General features: G+C 33.0%; 1 protein-coding gene and 1 pseudogene across 2 annotated transcripts; one reads left to right on the top strand and one right to left on the bottom strand.

Annotated features, from left to right (window-relative positions):
* Positions 1 to 2,119: 2,119 nt before the first annotated feature.
* Positions 2,120 to 5,818, bottom strand: LOC145570188 (pectinesterase-like). Its single transcript, XM_081629206.1, has 2 exons — positions 4,618 to 5,818; positions 2,120 to 3,063 (listed from the first exon to the last, which is right to left on the bottom strand). Exons 1-2 carry the CDS (start codon positions 5,693 to 5,695, stop codon positions 2,372 to 2,374), a joined length of 1,770 nt encoding a protein of 589 aa, XP_081485332.1. The 5' UTR covers positions 5,696 to 5,818; the 3' UTR covers positions 2,120 to 2,371.
* A 1,979-nt stretch (positions 5,819 to 7,797) lies between these two features.
* LOC145570187 (pumilio homolog 23-like) lies at positions 7,798 to 14,068 on the top strand (annotated as a pseudogene). Its single transcript, XR_014096405.1, has 11 exons — positions 7,798 to 7,903; positions 8,457 to 8,740; positions 8,866 to 9,229; positions 9,551 to 9,850; positions 10,208 to 10,375; positions 11,269 to 11,412; positions 11,626 to 11,745; positions 11,937 to 12,122; positions 12,576 to 12,724; positions 12,964 to 13,146; positions 13,525 to 14,068. The product of XR_014096405.1 is annotated as a pumilio homolog 23-like (transcript).
* Positions 14,069 to 19,666: the final 5,598 nt, after the last annotated feature.

Here is a 19,666-nt window from a genome sequence, read left to right as displayed (position 1 = left end):
TTCATTTTGTTCGAAAAAAGGTTGCTTTGGGGGAAGTACGGGTTCTCCATGTTCCTACTAGATATCAGTTTGCAGACATCTTCACTAAGGCCTACCACGAGATTTATTTCTGGAGTTTAGATCCAGTCTTAGCGTACGACCTCCTCCCGCTACGACTGCGGGGGTGTGATAGATATTATATTTAGGATAATATTTGTCGCAGATTAGGATATATTAAATGTATATTTTGTATGTTTATCGTAACTAGGTTTCCTAATGTAATTAGGCCTAGCATTGTAAACTCTATATATTATGATCAATGGTACACACTCCAGATTGAGGAGTTTTCCCGAAATCTAACAGATAGATTACTAATATACCACTAACAAGGCAAGAATAACGTAGACAGAAAAAAAGAAGGGGAGATTTCTGATTTTGCTGTTTTTGGCGGGTAGATACAAATATAACAGCTAGAAGATAGGGCCATTAAACAGACATACAGTTGCAAATTGGAAAATTGGATGGGTAGTGAAGTGCATTAACGCGGAAACAAATTTGGGGTTGTCCATATACTAGTGTTTGTGGCTTACAATTAGACGTGTTATATGTACGCGTACAATTGTACAAGTAATTTAATAATCTCAAAGCTATAGACCTATATATAGTTGTACTTACGAACTTAATTATGTGTTAGACATCAACGAACATGTCATTCTTAGTGTTAATGTACGTGTTATATATGTATACGAACAGTTGTACAAGTAATTTAATATCTCAAAGCTATAGGCGGCCTAGCTATAGTTGTACTTATCATAAGCAATTCATGCATTATCAACTCATGTGTTAGATATCAACGAACATGTCATTCTTAGTGTTAATGTGTTAATGTCTTATATATGTATATGAGATATTGTACAAGTAATTTAATGATCTCAAAGCTATATACTTGTAATTAAAATATCAACTAAGGATTTCACGCTATTACTAACTGTTAGATTTTATGAAATTCTTCAATCAAAGTGATTTCCATTGAACAAGTAGTATATAGGGTTACATTGAGAGTAATTATCATACTAGGTAACTAACAATATATGTAAAGATATTATAAATTAATTCTCATACAAAATACGAAGTATATCCTAAACTTAGGAGGAGAATATTCTATCGATATTCTCTATCACTAACTCAAGTTAGATGTCAGCGATCACATGAGGATCCACTTATATCCTTTGCCCCTCTCGATCTCATTTAAAGATGGGCAACGGGCCGTGTCGTGCTGCCGCGGGCCGCGGTGCCGTGCCTAAATTTGGCATACCCCTGCCCACGGCACGGCCCGACTCACGTGACTGGCGAGCCGGGCTAGGCCGCGGGCCAAACCGTGCCATTTTTTTTAATAATAAATGTAAATAAAAAACAATATATATGTATTTTTTAGTACAACTTAATTTATGTTTATGTTAATGTTAATATATTTTGTTTTGAACAACTTTATTTTAATTAAGGTTATATAAATTATTTATCTAATTATATTTAAGTTTATATAAATAATTTTATTAATTTAGCAAAAAACAACAATGCATATAATAAAAAAAACAAAAATTTACGAGTGCGATAAGCCGAAAACACAAAAAATTGAAGAATAACTTATTTTATTATATGCCGGTAGCCGGTACGATAAATCGATAATACAAATAATTAATGATAATTAAAAATCGTACAATAATTGGTAAATAACTTCATTTATTATACGGAATACGAGGTTCGATAATACAAGAATTGTAAAATAGTGTATAATTATGGTTGGCCTCGTGTCGTGCCCTCGTGCCACGTGTCGTGCCGGCGTGCCGACCCACGGGCCGATCAGCGTGCCGCCCCTCATGCCGTGCCCGTGCCGATTCCCAGATGTTCACGGCACGGCCCACAGGTGGGCCGCCGTGCCGTGCTGTGCCGGAATCGTGCCGTGCTGTGCCGGAATCGTGCCGTGCTGTGCCGGAATCGTGCCGGCACGACCCGTGCCCATCTTTAATCTCATTTTTGTAAAGGGCTTAACTATTACAACATCGGATAAAGTTTGAACAACATATAAGCTCCAATTCAATTCATTAAATGGTTTTACACATTTTAACGGATTATAAACAAGTTGTAAAATTAAACATTTCTATCTTGATTTAACAAACATTACTATTACATCAATAGATTAATACATCATTTTATATGATCAACTCCTTTAACAAGTAGAGACTTAACAAGTAGAAACAAACATGCCCTATTTATTCCCTTAGCTTAGGCGCTTAACCCTTGCAATCAACCAACTACTAACACAACAGTACAACAAACACGAAGTACGAGTTTATGCTAATCAAATCAAATTATTGAATGGTAAAATAGTTCATTAGAGACCAAGAGAAAAAGGAAAAGAAGTGGAGGCTAACCAACTTCCTCCAGCAATGAAATTCCCTGGAGTGTATTGTTGAGCCTCGGCAACATCAGTAAGTTCTCTAACACCCCTCCATTGTACACGTTTCGAAGTGTCGGCTCCTGGACCGGAGTTTTTATACTCTCCATAATGCAAAGTTTGAAGTGCAAAGTCGCCTTCCCATTCATGCCACCCTGCTGAATGAACCACATCACTCATCGATGATTGCATGATTATTGTCCTAGAGTATTCTTTCCATGGTCTACCAAGATACGTCGGAAAGCTATTTTTTGTGGCTAGTAGGTCCGAAGTGGCTCCAATTCTACATTTTTGGATCACAATCCCGGTGTTTTGATTAGGGTCTGTCCTTGATTGTGCCGTGATCATGTTCTTTTGGTTTGGATTTGGTTTACGTGCATGAATGTCACAGTCTTGGAACACTACTGCCGCGTTACCAAATATAAAATCTACCGTGCCAGCAATTAGACACTTGACGTAGAATTGTCTACTTTTGTGGACGTATAATGTGTCTTGGTATGCTAAGATGTCACATTGGTAGAATGCTGCGAGGTCTGCTCCTACACGAAGTGCTACGGCTTGGTGCTTTGATGGACCAGCGGTGTTTTGAAAGGTCAAGTCTCGCGCCAAGAAACCTTCTCCATTAATCGCTGCAATGCAATGCTCAATCAAGTTAATTATTAGAGAGTCTAGAGTAATAGTGACAATTCCATAATGTTGTTTGCTTCTTTTTCAATTTGCAACTTTGTTTATGGTACTAATTGATGATACATTCTAATTAATTAGCATCGTCATCAATTAACTAGCTTATTATTAAAGTAGTGAAAAGGACTAATAAGACATGAAAATCAATTAAGATCATCACTTTGAAATAAATTAAATGGAGTCTTACTTTTGAGATTCTCTTTTTTAAGCTAAGGTAATAATTAACTTAATTTCTTTTTTTCATGAAATATACTTCTTTTTATAAAATATGAATGGGAATAGCTTAGCCGAATAGTATATGCAAGTATGATTTTTCAAGTTTTCTTCAAAAAAAAAAAAATATAATTTTTCAATCAAGGATAATCTTACTACTTTTCTTGTTATTAAAGAAGGTGAGAAAATTCAACCATATGTACAATAATTTCAACAATAATACATTAATACATGTCAAAAATCGTCATTGTACAAACATTATATTGAATAAAATTTTGGTCCATTTATATACTATTCAACCGAAAATTGATTATAAGAAAGAGAGAGGACAAAATGTGGAAATAAATTACAATTAACACAAGCATGTGTCATACTCGAGCTAAATGGATTGAAATAGGCAATTGGAAATAAAGCCATTAATAGTGCACGATAATGACTCATTACTCTAGTGATTCAACCTGTACCAAGCTATTAAAGTGTTTCCTCTATTATTTTTTAATTAATTGCAGCATAATATCTTTATAACAAAATTATTAAAAAAAAAATTGTTATTAAAAAAGTATATATGCATGTACGTGTGAAGATGAATATAATAGGATTCCATCACATGAACATTACTTCACTTATAAATTTATTAAAAAAAAATGGTCCAAATTAATATTGTGATTGAAAAAAAAAATACTTTAATTATCAATCCTTCCATTTATCGCAAAACAACCATATATAATTTTTTTTTCTCTAATAATGTACTACTTTATTCTAAATCATTGTATATACAATATATATACATGCATGGGTATGCCACCAATCTAAATGAAAATTTTAAAGTAAATGACATTCCATTTATTTATCCACATTATTATATTCTTCTTTTAAAAAAAAAGTAAGAAAAAAACATCATATTCTTCTTTTTGCCATGAAAATTGCAAAATATAACATGGGGACGATATGTGGAGTACCGAGTCCTATATACTACCTCCATTTTTATTTTTATTTAGTTGGCATCATTATATTATTACACATGTCAATGCGTGCACTATTTTTTTTTTTTTTCAATGCACTATTTTATTAATTATTAATATCTTTAATTTATGACATTGTAAAATTATAAAAATTAAATGTTAATGAAATAAACATTAAGACAATTCAAACAAGAACCCATTTGACTATGTTTTATCATAGTTATAAATCACAAAAGTTAGTTAATGTGTAGTTTGTAAATAGTGTCAAAATCAAATAGTTTAAAAGAAAAAAAAAAAAAAAAGGAAGTAGTTTTATGTGCTTACCAACTGTAGCAGAATCGTACGTAGTGCTGCCATCAATTACATTCTTCTTTCCAGTAATAATAGTATTAGTTCTTCCTTCTCCAATAAACATAAGATTTGTCTTCTTCTTACCAACATCCACAATTTCATGATACACTCCTGCTTTGATCCTAATCACATACCTCTTCTTGCTCATTACCGGGGCAGCCGCCACTGCCTCGCCTATTGTCCGGTGATCACCACTCCCATCAGCCGCCACCACGGCATCCACCTTTGTAGGACCCTCTTGGAGGATCCTTTTATCCACACTTGACATCCAATGTGGCCAACCGAACTCTTCTTCATGACGACCAAGATCGTTATTAGCATAAAGCTGCCTCGAGTTCTTCTTAGTGGTTGTCGCGGCAGCCATATCCGTGTCGGTCATGTTCTTGATCATTGCTAATGAGTTGCTACACATTTTTTCTACGTGGACTTGCCCGCTTTGGAGCGTTTCCCTCACGTGCCTATCCGCGTCATTATGGGAGAATCCGTCTAGGCACGTCTCTTGATCGGTTATGGCAGCTGATATGAGTGTCTTCATATCATCCGCGTAGTTTTTTAAGGACTTACCGCGTTTATTATTGTTGTTATTGTTATTGTTATTATGCTGGTAGCTCAGGAGGTCCTGTAAGGTCATCCTGAGCTCATCCAGGGTTTCATCTATAGAAACCAGACAGTCGTGTAGGGCATTCCTCTCACGAATCGTAAGATTCTTACGTGTAGTGATGAGGTTTTCGACTGTGAAGTAGTTATGCGCCACGGCCCGAGTAGTGAGGTTTAAGGAAGCAGCAATGACATCCTTCTGAGAAGAGATTTTCGTAGTGGTGATGGAAGGAGCGGAAGCAATGGCCGAGTAACAAAGGTCAGGGTATCGAGTACTACTACACGAAGATTTAAGAACCAAATGTGTTTCGGGGGTGAGTCTAGGGTTGTTATTGTCTCTTTGGTGAGATGATCTTACTCCAATGCCGACACCGACAGTGGTGGCTATGAGTAAGAGGGAAGAAAGAAGGCCTATTAAGAGTAGTTTCTTGTGTTTTTTAGATAATTGTTTCATGATTATGGCTTTTCTCTAGCTTGAATGTTTGATGAGAAAAGGATAAGAAGGTTGTGGTTGTTTTGATGGGAAAGAGGTAGTATACATGGGGAGATATATATATTATAGGAATGTTATGATCGTTTAAAGTACTTTTCAAAAGTAATATTGACATAATAAGATGCTCAATATATATATTTGGATCAATAATTGAGTGTAACTAATTAGATACTTCATCCGTAATAAGGTAATATAATAACTATGTTAATATACTACCTCCATTTCTTATTATTATAACAAAAGAATTTATAAATCTCACAAATAATACTGCGAATAAATTCATATATACATATACATGTTCAAATTTTATAATTTAGCCCCTTAATAAACTTTAATAAAAAATACTACTTTGGGTTCTTAGGAATCAATCAAGGTCAAACAACATCGTTGAGAACCTCTAATAAAATAATTGAGTTATACGAAGTACTAATGATATTAATTCTAATATTACTTATATACAGTTGGTTTAATAATAATCCGTTATAAACTATTAATAATATCTTGCTACAATCTTAATTCAATTCTAATCCATATTCCACATGTTAATGCATGCCTGCATGGTTGACAATTAAGTGGCGTTGGTACGTTTATACAATTATACATGCATGTTCGTTATTGTACCTAGGTTATAACAACATTCATAAATTAGAAATGTTAATGTTATAAGGGTAATGCTGCATATAAGCATTTAATATAATTCATTTTTTAGTATTAAGTTGGGAATTTAATATCGACAATTTACAAGTATATCGGTGTAATAAATGTTTGTTTATTATCAATTCTTTTTATTTTTACCTTCTTATATACAACCCTACATATATCTTTCACCATGTTTTAAAAGTAAAATTATAAACTTAACTGTTACTCTGTTAGGATAATCCAACAAAATCTCTTGTGGACAACCAATAAGGAGTCTTTTTGCTTTACCTCCTCCACTAAAAACTTATTTTAGTCGAAAAAGCATTTATCGTACAAATTATTAGAGTAAAAAGTTGGGAACCGACAACCTAAAGAAACTTAAATAAAACAATTCACGTTTTTAAGAATCAAAGCATACCTTTCTCTTTTCCTAAAGCATCAAATTCGGAATAACTCGATTAAATTAGAAAGACATGATAAAAATAAGGTTGTGTATTTTTTACAAAAACTTCATACTTCATTTGTCCCTTCTAGGGCTTCTACTTGGAGATCACATTTTTTAATTTTTTCGACAAAGTCTTCAAATAATTATTCACAAAATCAACATTACTTATTCAAATAATTATTAACTAGCTAAACATAACTTACATTGCATCCTAAGACCTAAGCCAGTAGTCTTCTTCATTTTTCTTGTTGTATGCTTCTTCGATTCTAAAATAGATGACATGTTTTGATTTTTGACACTATTTACAAACCCTACTTTGAATTATTTTGTGATTTATAGATTAAAAAAAAAACGTAGTTGTCATGCGAGATTTCATTGGAAAAAATCTCTTAATATGTATTTTTGAAATTTCAACTTTTATAATTTTTACTTATTGATAATTAGAGATATTTTTTATGACACAATAATTAGAGATATTTAGACTTGAATATATACATCAACAAATGCAAGTAAAATAAAAAAGTGTCATCTAATTTGAAACAAAATAAGTAATATACTTTGCATTTTACATGAGCGGTCCAATTGTTAGATAATATCGTAATTAATACCTTCATTGCTACGAGTATTTAATTGATTCGACTGCATCACAAAATTGTTGCTCAATTCCTGCTTAAAGAGTGGCTTTAACATTTAAGAGTTTTGTTTGGTTAGTGTTGGATTGGGCTACGGAAGTGTATTCTTTTTGTGGGCTGACACGCACGTGCAAACCGGTGTCTAACAACTCACTGTGTCAATTCAATTGTTTTGGGTTTGAGTTTGGTAAGGTCGGGTCAGATTAAGTTTAAATTATTCATACAAGTCGAAATTTATCTCGTATGTTTTTTGGGTGGGTTTTGAATTGGGTGGGTCGGGTACTCGGGTGTGGTTTTGACCCTTCCCTGTACTCGTATCATTAACCTTCTTTCCATTTTCCTGAAGCTTTTCACTTGCGCTGTGCTTCTCTCTCTTTTCCACTGAAACGTCCTCTGAATTCGCCATTGAAGCGGCCTCTGAGCTTTCTCTCCTCCATTGAAGCAACTTCTGAGGTATGATGTTTATTCTTCCTTTTAACCATCGAATATTAATTTCCTTCTCAATACATGGTTTAATTTCACAATACCATTAATTTTACTGGCAGTATAGTCAATTTAGGGCTTAGATTTTATTATTATTGCTGAAGTTGTTAATTTAATTGCTAGAACATTGTTATGTGCATTTTACGTTGATATTCTTAAACGAAAAGGAATTTATGTGATATTTTGAGCCTAATCTGTTGATTGAGTCAAATTTTGTTGCTAATGTGTTGTATTTTTAAGCCTAATTAAGCACATGAGCCGAGGCGAATGCTTATTGTCTCGCCGAAATGCTCAAATGATTAAGAAATATGGTTCTGTGGCAGGTTAGGTTAGGAGTGTGGTGATACTTATTACTTAGGTATAGTTGTAGGCTTCCAAATTTGTGTTCAATTGGTAACAAGAGTTACATTAAAAGAACTTAAAACAATTTATGCGCCGAAACCGGGGTTATTGTATTGTTGAACACTTCTTATGGTTTGTCAATTTGCTAAAATGCTTGTTGTTGATTATGGTCCTGTGGCAGCTTTGGGTTCGTATGGTTGCTGTTGGTTCGAAAGCTTTACCTCTTAGAAGGACGAAGGATCATACTGTTGTTGAGACTTGTCGGTTATTTGGAGAAGACGTAGGCATTGTTAGGCAGGGAGGAAGTAGAAGTATGCGGAGAAAGGCAGATGGGAAACGTGGAAATTCTGATGGGAGTTACCAGTCTAAAGGTTCCCATGGAAGTGAATCTGATGGGGCTTTTAACGATAAGAAATATCAAGAGAAGCAAGATTTTTCGGAGTATGCTGAGACCTCATATATCAGGTGTCTGTTCTGTTCATACTTTTTCACCTTTTAAGATGATAATGTTGTGGTATCTTGTTGTTGCCATTTCGTTTGGTGTTTTGAGTGCTTACTGAAATGCTAACATGAGTCTAATATACACATAGGCAGCAGATAGATGCTGAAACAGTGAAATACTTCTCTGAGATTGCGAATGTACTAGAAAGTGGTGAAGTAGAGTTGGAGGAGCGTCCTGTTGTATGTGGTAATGCTTTGGAGGAAAGCAGAGGGAAAGAAATGGAACTTGCGACTGACCATATTATCAGTCACACAATGCAAACATTGTTGGATGGCTGTGACGCGGACCACCTTTGTGGTTTTCTCCGTAGTTGTGCAAAGGATTTTGGTCGGATTGCTATAGATAGGTGTGGCTCTCATGTTGCAGAAACGGCTCTCAATTCTTTATCTAGTCATCTCCAAGATGCAGACTTCTACAATCTAATCAAAGATACTTTAACCTTGCTATGCCAGGTAGTCTTTTATTTCTTTTATTCTTCTTATTTCTACTCTTATGCTGAACAAATAGGATTTTCTAGTTTTGTCATTTGCTATTATTTTTTTATTGCCTTTTCTTGATGATACTTCTTTATCTTACTGATATGCTCTCTAGATTTGTTATGGTGCGAGGTAACATGGTTGCTATCAATGCAAAGTAGATCTTGTAGTGCATAGTTTTTTTTTTTTTCCTAGGTTGTAGCTTAAATACTTGTCTTGGATTTTTTTTTTTTTTTTTTTTGTTAGCATTTATTTCTCTGTTGACTGACAGGCATCATTCTACTTTTTACTTGCCAGGAAATAGTCCGAAAACCTGTAGTTGTTATGTGCAACTGTCATGGATCTCATGTGATCCGAAGTCTTCTATGTTTATGCAAAGGAGTACCATTGGATTCAGAGTTCCATTCTGCTAAATCATCTACGGTTTTATCTCGAAGGTTGAATCTTTATTCTGATAAAGAGCACAAGAATGAGACACTGATTGTCCATCAAGGGTTTCCAGATTTACTCGAGTTTGTTGTGTCTGAAATGTTAAAGTGTAGCGCAACGGATATTGCTGCCCTACAAGTGGACCAGTATAGCAGTTTGGTTCTGCAGGTATGTTCCAAGAGCCTTAGGCATTATAATCTGAAGTACTAGTTATTCCATATTTTTTTCATTCCTCTTGGCCTCTTGCTCTTGTAATCTTGTCATCCAATCGTCCCATTTTGTAGGATAACTTGATTTGGTGTGAATTTTATGTGGAAACCTGATTAAGATGGCCAGGTAGCCTGAATAAACCTGACTCTTCCATGCAAAAGGCTGGAAACTTTATACGGCTTCAATTGTTGGCTGCTTGTCACCTGTCTGTGCAAATTTGTATAGCCTAGGATTCTGTTAGAGTTATCTAGTTACAACTCTATAACTTGAATACTTGTCTACTTTCCATAATTCTGTGGATTCTGTACCGTGCAGACAGCTCTGAAGTTGTTAGCAGGACAAGAGCAAGAGCTCCTCCGTATCATTCCTGTTATTATGGGTTGCAATGTGGAGAATGCAGATCAAAGTTACTTCATAGAGACAACTGAGGTTCAGAACATCAGAGATTTGGTAAAAGAAAGTGCATTTAGCCATTTGATGGAGGTAGGATTTTATGTATGAAAATTATTGGATTTTTGTTCATGAACAGTAATTTCTGCTTCAAATACCACTGTTATTAATTTTGATTTTAATAGGATCCAATTCTGATTGAAAGTTATTTTCCTTCCTGGATCAATCAAGAATTGTGAGTTTGTGACTGAAATGTTAAGCTTTTGTCTAAATTTTTGAAGTTAGAAGGTAAACAGATGAATAATGTTAAAATTACCACTCTTCTTATTTGATAGAGACCCACTATAATGACTTGGTTATCCTTTGTGACTCGCAATGTTACTAAACTTTAGTTAAGAAATCTGGACTAATAACTGAAAAATCTGCTATAAGAAGGTGCCACCTAGTTTGCCCTCTTATACACCCATGCTTGGGAGTAGAAACTGATTTTACCTGTTTGGTTTTGTTTCAGTTTAAGTTGTAGTAGACTTTCAGTTTAATGTAATTTTGTAAAGGTACAGAACCAATAAATTCTTACTTCATTTTAGTGTTTCCTGTATACGTTCTTCATCCTCTTTCCTTTATATACTCATCCTCTTCCCAATATATGGCAATGTACCCATTTTGTCACTGCTGGACACAGTGATAGTTATCAAAGGATTTAGCAACCTGGCCTATGTTGTCTTGTTGTGCAGCTTGCTACATATTTTCATGTCAGTGGTTGTATTAGAAATTACCAGTTCAGTTTAAGGCAAGCTCATAAGATATATTGAAGAAATTGAGTGAAAGAATCCAATAGTGTTCACTGTTTCGGGCTTCTTTAGGAGGCAAAGGTGTGGTTTATTGCAGGTGGTAGATTGAAGGATTTAAACATATTATTTCTGGGTGTATTTTATTTCTCCCTCCATCCTCCTTTTTTAATTGAAAAAAGCTGCCATACTTTGCAGGTCATATTGGAAGTGGCTCCAGATACTCTGTATGATGAGATATTCATGAAAATCTTCAAGGGTTCGTTGTATGATATTTCATGCCATCACTACGCCAACTTTGCTGTGCAAGCCTTAATATCTTATGCAAGAAACCAAGATCAAGTATGTCACTTTCTATTGTACATGGAATATTGGTTACAAACTTACAATAGTGCTGCATAAAATGCTTGTGCATTAATGTTTAAATCTTATCCTCTACTTTTTTACAGATAACTATATCTTGTCATTTTGTTTCTTGAGTCCCTCAAACATATGCCAAGTCTTGTAGCAATTCTTGTTGTATACCTTGCGTAATTCATTCATGTTATCCTCTAGGTAGGTGCAATGTGTGAGGAGCTTGGACCCAGAATGAGGGATCTCCTGAAAATGGGAAGAGCAGGCGTTGTTGCATCTTTGATTGCAGCAAGTCAGAGACACCATGCTTGTGAGCACAAGGTACAAACTTCACAGAGAGCGTCTCGTATATCTTATGTTGTGCTGCAGTAGTTTTGTAGCAAGCTGCAGCAATGATGATGTCAACTATGTCTAAGCAGTGCACTAATAATTTATTTTGGTTTTCCTTCCTGTAAAATTTATTTAGGCTTCAGTAGATTTGATTATAGTTATTTTTTTTGTTTGACTGACAGTGCTCTAAGGAGCTTGCAGCTGCTGTAATCATAGCTAATGAGGATCCGAATTGCATTGTACCTCGATTTCTATTACTTGATAATTACTTATTCTCCAAGGATAAAGCAAACTGGAGCTGGACAAGTGGCTGTAGAGTACATGTTATGGGCTCTCTAATTCTGCAATCACTATTTAAATATCCAAGTGTATGTAGCCTCCTGCTTTCTTTTCTTCATACTATTATGTATCTGGAGAAAATAAATAGTGCATGTTAGATGAAAATGCTTCTCTCATGCTATGCATTGTATTTACTTTGTAATTCTTTTCAGAAAGATTCAAGAATCTATTGCAATGTTTCCCAAACAAGAAAAACATCAACTGCAGCACTGTTTTTAGCTTTAAGCTAGGGAAAGTAGGACTCGGGAGGTCAAGATACATTAGTCCCCCCCCTCTCCCGGGTTAATTATGGCAAGCATAAATGAGTAGTAATGTAGCAAATATAATGATCATCTATAACTTCACATTTTTATTTCTTACAACCTTCAGATTTTAAAAAATTGTTATTGCTATGTCTTCATAGTACTTGGAAGAAACCTTATTCCTTCATAGCTGAAATTTGTATGTGAAGTTCTTGAATCAGTATAGCTTGTTTATTGCAGGACTGTATACAACCTTACATCACAAGCATCACATCAATGGACAGCTCTCATGTCCTGGAAGCTTTGAAAGATTCTGCAGGCGCACGTGTTATTGAAGCGTTTCTGGGTTCAAAAGCTCCTGAAAAACAGAAGAAGAAGTTGATTAGCAAGTACAGTCTTAGCCCTATTTTCTGTTGAACTAATTATCCACTTGTTCCCTGACGTTGCATTCTACATTCAATAAAATATGATAAAGAAGCTTTCTGTTTAACTTTATCTATTTCTATGATGTGACCAAAGAGAAACTATAGAAGACTGAGTAACAAAGTGTATAGGAGAGTTAGCATTTTGTTTTTTTTCAGCCAGCCAGTTTTCTGATTAGCACATCATTTCTGTATATGTTATGAAGGTTGAAGGGTCATTTTGGAGAGCTTGCATTGCACCCATCGGGCTCTTTCACTGTTGAAAAGTGCTTTAATGCTAGTGATGTTCCATTGAGAGAAGTGATAGTCTCTGATATGCTTGGTGTACAGAAAGAACTTTCTAAGACAAGGCAGGGTCCTCTTCTCTTGAGGAATCTTGATGTTGATGGGTAAGCTTGCTTAGCTCTTCTATCATTCTTTGAGCAGTATTATGTTAGGTTGATTAAGGAGCATAATTATGAAAAAAAGGTTTAAGTATGTGGCAGTGGAAAGTCAGTTGCTGCAATCTATATGATCAGCTTAAGCTTCTTAAGTCAAAATTGGATGCTTGTGATCCTCGTCATTGAATTGCAAAGCGATTTTGATTAAGCATGCTGGACCATCTGGTTCAGAAATTGTGAATTTAAGATTAAGCTTTAACTCAAGCATTTAAGTGAAATTTTTAAGACCGATGCATTTCTACCTTTTTTTGGCTCCTGAATATATATATATATATATATATATATATATATATATATATATATTTTTTATTATCATCTCCTGTCCAGTTTCTCAAGACAACCTGAACAATGGAGATCTAGACAGAAGTCTAAACTCACTGTTTACAAGGACTTTTTAGCCGAATTTGTTGAAGAAGAAAGTGTTTCCTGGGAAAAAAAGAATCCTCCTACTACTGATCTTTCTAAGAAAGCAACCCAGCAAACGAATATAAAGAAGATGAGGCAAGAGATTGACACTGTCTTGGCATCATTCACGAGCTCCGATTCTTCAAAGAAGCATAAAAAACAGAAAAAAATCGGGTAAAGAACTGGGTGATAATGATGTTGAACAGAAACCGTCTGCTGACAAGAAAAAGCGTAAGCATCGCCAGAAAGATGACCTGTCAAAGTCTTCTCAGAAGAAGCTCAAATCCTGAACTTGCAGATGCTGTAACAGCTATATCTGCTTACAATTTTGTTGCTCTGTATTGTAATTGTTTTTGTAGAAAATTATCTTTGTAACAATTCCCTTTTTCTGTGTAACAATAATATCTAGGAAATTTTGACATTGGAAAGTTTTATGAATTAAATTAGTTGATCTTGGCTTTGAGAATTCTAACAGCATATTCTACAATGCATGCACTCTAAGTATTCGCGTCATGAATCATTGTTAATGTACAATTGGGATGGAGACTTGGAGAGAGTATAATTCAATATCATCAGAAAATGTTGTCAAAAGCATAAGAGATTTGAGACAGCAAAATTGTGGTATTTCACTATATTATATCAGGAAAATTTGTTTTTAGAGATATAAGAAAAGCTCATCATATACAGTAAGCTAAAAGCTGTCCATTACAAACCAAAAAAGATACTACTCTACAAAACTATAGACTAATAGACTATGGATTGTAAACCTTCATTCTTCATCCATGAAGGGTAGGCTTCAACCTAGCAAAAAAAACAGAACAAGAAACACACTATCTGAGACAACTAAGAAGCATGCAACTGTTCTTTCTGAAGACCTGATCAGAATTAAAACCAGACTTTACTTGTTTTGAGTAGGATTCGATCTACTTGGCGGTATCCTTCGAAAACTCGAGTCTACTTTCTTGAAGGGCTTCTTCGTATCGGATCGAAGGTGTTTCAATGTTTGAGAGGAGACACCAAGTAACCTCGCTTGCGCCCCACTCGACCACGACAGCAACACCAGTGCAAAAACAAGAACAAGAACAAAGGTCTTACATTGGACTTTCATGTTTTTAGTAAGTATAAATCAAGCTGATTGAACAAAGATACACTCTCAAATCATATGAAGTGATTAGAGGTTTAGTTAAATACCGATAGTAGAATCTTAGTATACTCTTGGGGATCTGAAGAAGGTGGGATCATGTGCTACTTTGTTTGACTATATGCATGTTTGTAGTCTGACCATTGGATTAACTACTAACTAAATACTACTATAATCTGATTAATCTCAGAGGTAGTCATGTGATCTATCACGTGATAATGTTAGTTTAGTTTTCTTCAAGTTATAAAAGGGTGATAAATTAATGCATGCTTCTTTTTCTTTTCTGATAATCTTAGGTTATTTTATTTTGCTAAGTTATCAGAAATCAGAATCAAAATACTGCATATATATTACTCCTTGTACTTCTCAATCATACAGCTGTCTTAACGAACGATATTAAACGATATTAGCATTTTTGTCAAAGACACTTTTTTGTTGTCTCACTTCTTTAACTTGCATTTGTTAATTAGTGCCTCATCTAGTCATCTACTATAGTTTATTGTTAATGAGGGCCTTAATAAAATGGTTTTCAATTCTTTTAAATATTTAACAAAAGTGTACTTTGTGGATTGTTATTTAAGTTTAGTGATGTGTTGTTGTATCAATGTATTTCTGATATGTAACGTACATGCGTGTTTGTAGACAACAAGTTTAGTCAACTCAAAAAGTCAAAATACATACATAAATATTGTCGTCCTTATGCTTGTAAATTATTTAGATCAGTTACATTTGTGAGATTTGAAGTAATTAATTCCTTTGTATAAAATACACGTTTACAAGCTGGATACAAGATTTTGCACTTTGGCTCTTGATACTTCTTTTCTTAAGTTTACACTGGCTTTATATATACATGATGCATGCTTTAAATTTCTAAATACTAGTATGCGCCCGTGCTAATGCACGGGTTATAATTATTAATGAGATTTAAAAAATAAAAATATAACATAAAAAAATTAAAATTAAAAAATATAACTAAAAAGAAAACAAAAATATGACGTACATTTTTTTTTTTTTTGAGGTAATAAAAAACGGTTGTAGGCCTCCTAAAAAAAGACGTGTTCACATTTTAAATTATTGATAGGAATGTATGAAATTAAAAAAGAAAATTAAAAAGTAGTGGAACTTATAATGAAATTAAAAAATTGAAGTGCACATAATTTAGGGAAAAAAATGTGCAGTTATAATATGGATTCCTTGTAACATTGGTGTTTCTAAAAAGAAATTTATTGGATAATATAATTAAATAAGTAGTTTTTTGGGTAGTATGTGTTATTAGGAAAAATATTAAAATAATAGTAGAAAAAAACCAAATAATTAATGATTACTTACACAAACAAATTGAAATATAAATCAATAAATCATGAAATGATGAAACATACACACATCAAATTTAGAGCAGAAAAAACAACTATACTTTATCTGTAAACATGAAACTTGCATGATATATCATATATGTATATAATAAAGTATAATAAAGTTAAAATATATGTAAATTATATTGTTACCTCTACTTGGAAGGATAAGCAAATCCCATAAACTAAAAGCCAAAAACATACTATGTAAAGATTCTAGAATCCCAGAAAAATTAAGCTAACAAAATATTAATAGAAATTCCCCAAAGCATTTTAAACCAATTTTGGACAACCAATTAATCAAAAATCTTTAGGGCATATATTCAACCAAATTACTTCGATTTACCAGAGTTATTGCAACAGAAAAGTATGTGATTAGTGGGTATACTATAACTGTGTAAGTGTGTAGTTATTCAATCAAGAGTTGATGGAATGGAGAATTTAGTGGGTTATGGGTATAAGTTTTTAGTTATCCGAGTAGTTGATAAGGATTTGTTTATTTTTTATTTTTTTGAAATCTGTTCGATATTAGTTGGATTGTAGTACTTCTTAAGTTAGCAGTTTGCATCCAAGCATTTGTGTGTTTTTTTCTTTTTTTTTTGTTTGAAATTTAAAATTAGATAGTAATAGTTATTTTTGGAGGGATTAGAGTTATTAGGCGGGATTGAATGAGAGTTAGCATTGGATTGTGGAGGCTTCTCGTTAAAACGACTCTGCAATTATATATAAGATTACATTTACAATTACTTATTCGTTTAAAAAAGAAAAAAACCTTTTTGTTTTTCAATTCCTCAGCACCTCTAGTTGGTAGTGATCAAATCAAAATAACCCTCAAAAATCAAATATAAAACCATAAAAATGGAACCAGAGTAATTATAAGTGGGTTATGGGTATAAGTTTTTAGTTATCCGAGCAGTTGATAAGGATTTGTTTATTTTTTTTTTTTTTGAAATCTGTTCGATATTAGTTGGATTGTAGTACTTCTTAAGTTAGCAGTTTGCATCCAAGCATTTGTGTGTTTTTTTCTTTTTTTTGTTTGAAATTTAAAATTAGATAGTAATACTTATTTTTGGAGAGATTAGAGTTATTAGGCGGGATTGAATTAGAGTTAGCATTGGATTTTGGAGGCTTCTCGTTAAAACGACTCTGCAATTATATATAAGATTACATTTACAGTTACTTATTTGTTTAAAAAAAGAAAAAAAAAACCTTTTTTGTTTTTCAATTGCCTCATCATCTCTAGTTGGTAGTGATCAAATCAAAATAACCGTGAAAAATCAAATATAAAACCATAAAAATGGAACCATAGTAATTATAAGGACTTAAAGAAAATTAAAATTTTAGATAATCAGAACTAAACAAAGATTTAAAGCAAAGATGATTGCTTACCAAATCGCACTACATAAAACCCAATACAATAATGTATTCTATCCCAAAGTTGATTTTTTTTTTTGTTGTTTTTGTGGTTAACTACGGATATTGAATACTATAGTAGTGATCTAAACTTTAATAATTTATGTATAGTTAAGGAATAGTGTATGTGTGGGTAGTGTAAATGAAAGTAGAGTTAAATGATGATGACTTGTTGATATAACTACATTTAGTCTATTACATTTTGTTTTATTTTTTGTTTTGTTTTGTTTTTTTTTTTTTTTTTTTTTTTTTTTTTTTTTTTTTGAAGTTGAAACTATAGTAGTTAGTTTTAGATAAGATTAATTTGATTGAAGGGTAGTTAGTAGATGAGTAGTTGGGTGTATTTATGTATATTCCTTTTTTTTTTTTTTTTTTGAATTAAAGGAAAAGGAGGGAGTAGTTTTTTAGGTGAGAGTGAATGAGGAGGCTAGGTTGGAGTTTGGAGGCTCCTAATTCACTTACTCTACAATTATATATTAGATTCACCAATAAGTTTTAAGTGAATTTTATGTATTAAATATTTTTCATATGGACAATCACTACCTTCTTGGTTGGCAGATCGATCATACTATCACGAACAAAGTGTCTTCTCCTTAATATTGAGAGCATTGACATGTATATCATGAGGCAAATCAACCACTTGATTGAATAGTTAATGTCAATCATAATTTTGATAGTTATAATATACTCGTATATAGACATTGTACCTTGCAATAATTTTATTATTTATTTTTGTATCAATATCATGAGCTCCCCTTGTGAGAAGTCTCCTAATGTTATTTGATCTAGTGTTACGGATGAGTCATACTATCATAAGATTATAGGACCAATTTCCGTTAGAGCCAACTTAAGATTGAAAATTCCTTAATACTAGTAAGTAAATTGAGTATCATTCCATGTACTTTTTATTTGCAACTTTGAGATTGTGTTGTTTTCTTTCATTTGAGTTACTAATTAAAACTTTTAAAATATGTATTTGTTCCAAATCACAAGTCTTTTCAAAAACATTTTTACTTATGATAAAATTATTACTACTCTCTCCGTATCTTTATTATAAGTCTATTTCTAATATTTATTACTCACATAATAAAGAGAAATAGGCTTCTAATAAAGAGACAGATGGAGTATATATCAATGAATATATACTCCGTATTATGTATTTAATGTTTTATTTCTACTTATTATTTAAACTTTTAGCTTCTTATTATATGCATTTCTTAAGACTTTATACACCACTTTTCTCTTTTTAACTAATTAATTTTAGCTTTAATGTGACTAAAGCCCTGTTCATTTCACCTTAAAAAAATAATATTAAGTAAAAATAATTTTAGTTTAGTAAAAATAAGTTCAGTTCAGTAAAATTAATTTCAGTTCAGTAAAAATAATTTCAGTTCAGTAAAATTTAGTTTTCTTAAAGAAGAAATATAATAGAAAATCAGTAAAGCTAATTTCAATTCAGCAATAATAATTTCAGTTCAGTAAAAATAATTTAAGTTCAGTAAAAATAATTTAAGTTCAGCAAATATAATTTTGTTTCAGTAAAAATAATTTCAGTTCAGCAAAAATAAGGTGAAGTGAACGGGGTCTAAACCTTAAATTTGATAAAAATCATGAGGTACAAGTATAATTGCAAGCTAAGTATAACGTCCATTTCATATTATTTGCAACGATTAAACACTTTCCACTCACACTTAAAATAAATCGTTGTAAATTTTATAAAACGGAGATAATAATTAAAAAAAGAAAAATATTGTTATAAACTACCCATGGTAACTTCGTATAATAAAGATAGGGTGTTGTTATTTGTCGCTCCCATTTTACCGGGTAACGCTCCCTTTTTTCTTGAAATTCCAATTTTACCCCTAATATATAAATACAGTTTTTTCCTTCCCGACCAACATTTCTCACTTCTTTACTTCTCTCTCTAACTCTCTTACTCTCAAACTCTCTTACTCTCTAACTCTCTAAAACAATTTTTTTTTTAAAAAAAAAAAATTCCAAAATTGTTCTTCATTTTTTAAAAAAACAACAATCATCATAAACACAAAAGAAAATGGGTGATTCGAGGCGGATTAGGCTGAGATTCGGAGGGAGGACCTTCGGCGGCGCTGGTGGCAGGGGCGTAGGCGGCGGCGATGGTGGAGACGAGGTATTTTTT

This window comes from Chenopodium album, chromosome 12, assembly GCF_948465745.1.
Source record: "Chenopodium album chromosome 12, dcCheAlbu1.1, whole genome shotgun sequence".
Classification (NCBI taxonomy): Eukaryota; Viridiplantae; Streptophyta; class Magnoliopsida; order Caryophyllales; family Amaranthaceae; genus Chenopodium; species Chenopodium album.
Note: the sequence above shows the minus strand (reverse complement) of the source record. Positions and strands in the feature narration are given on the sequence as shown.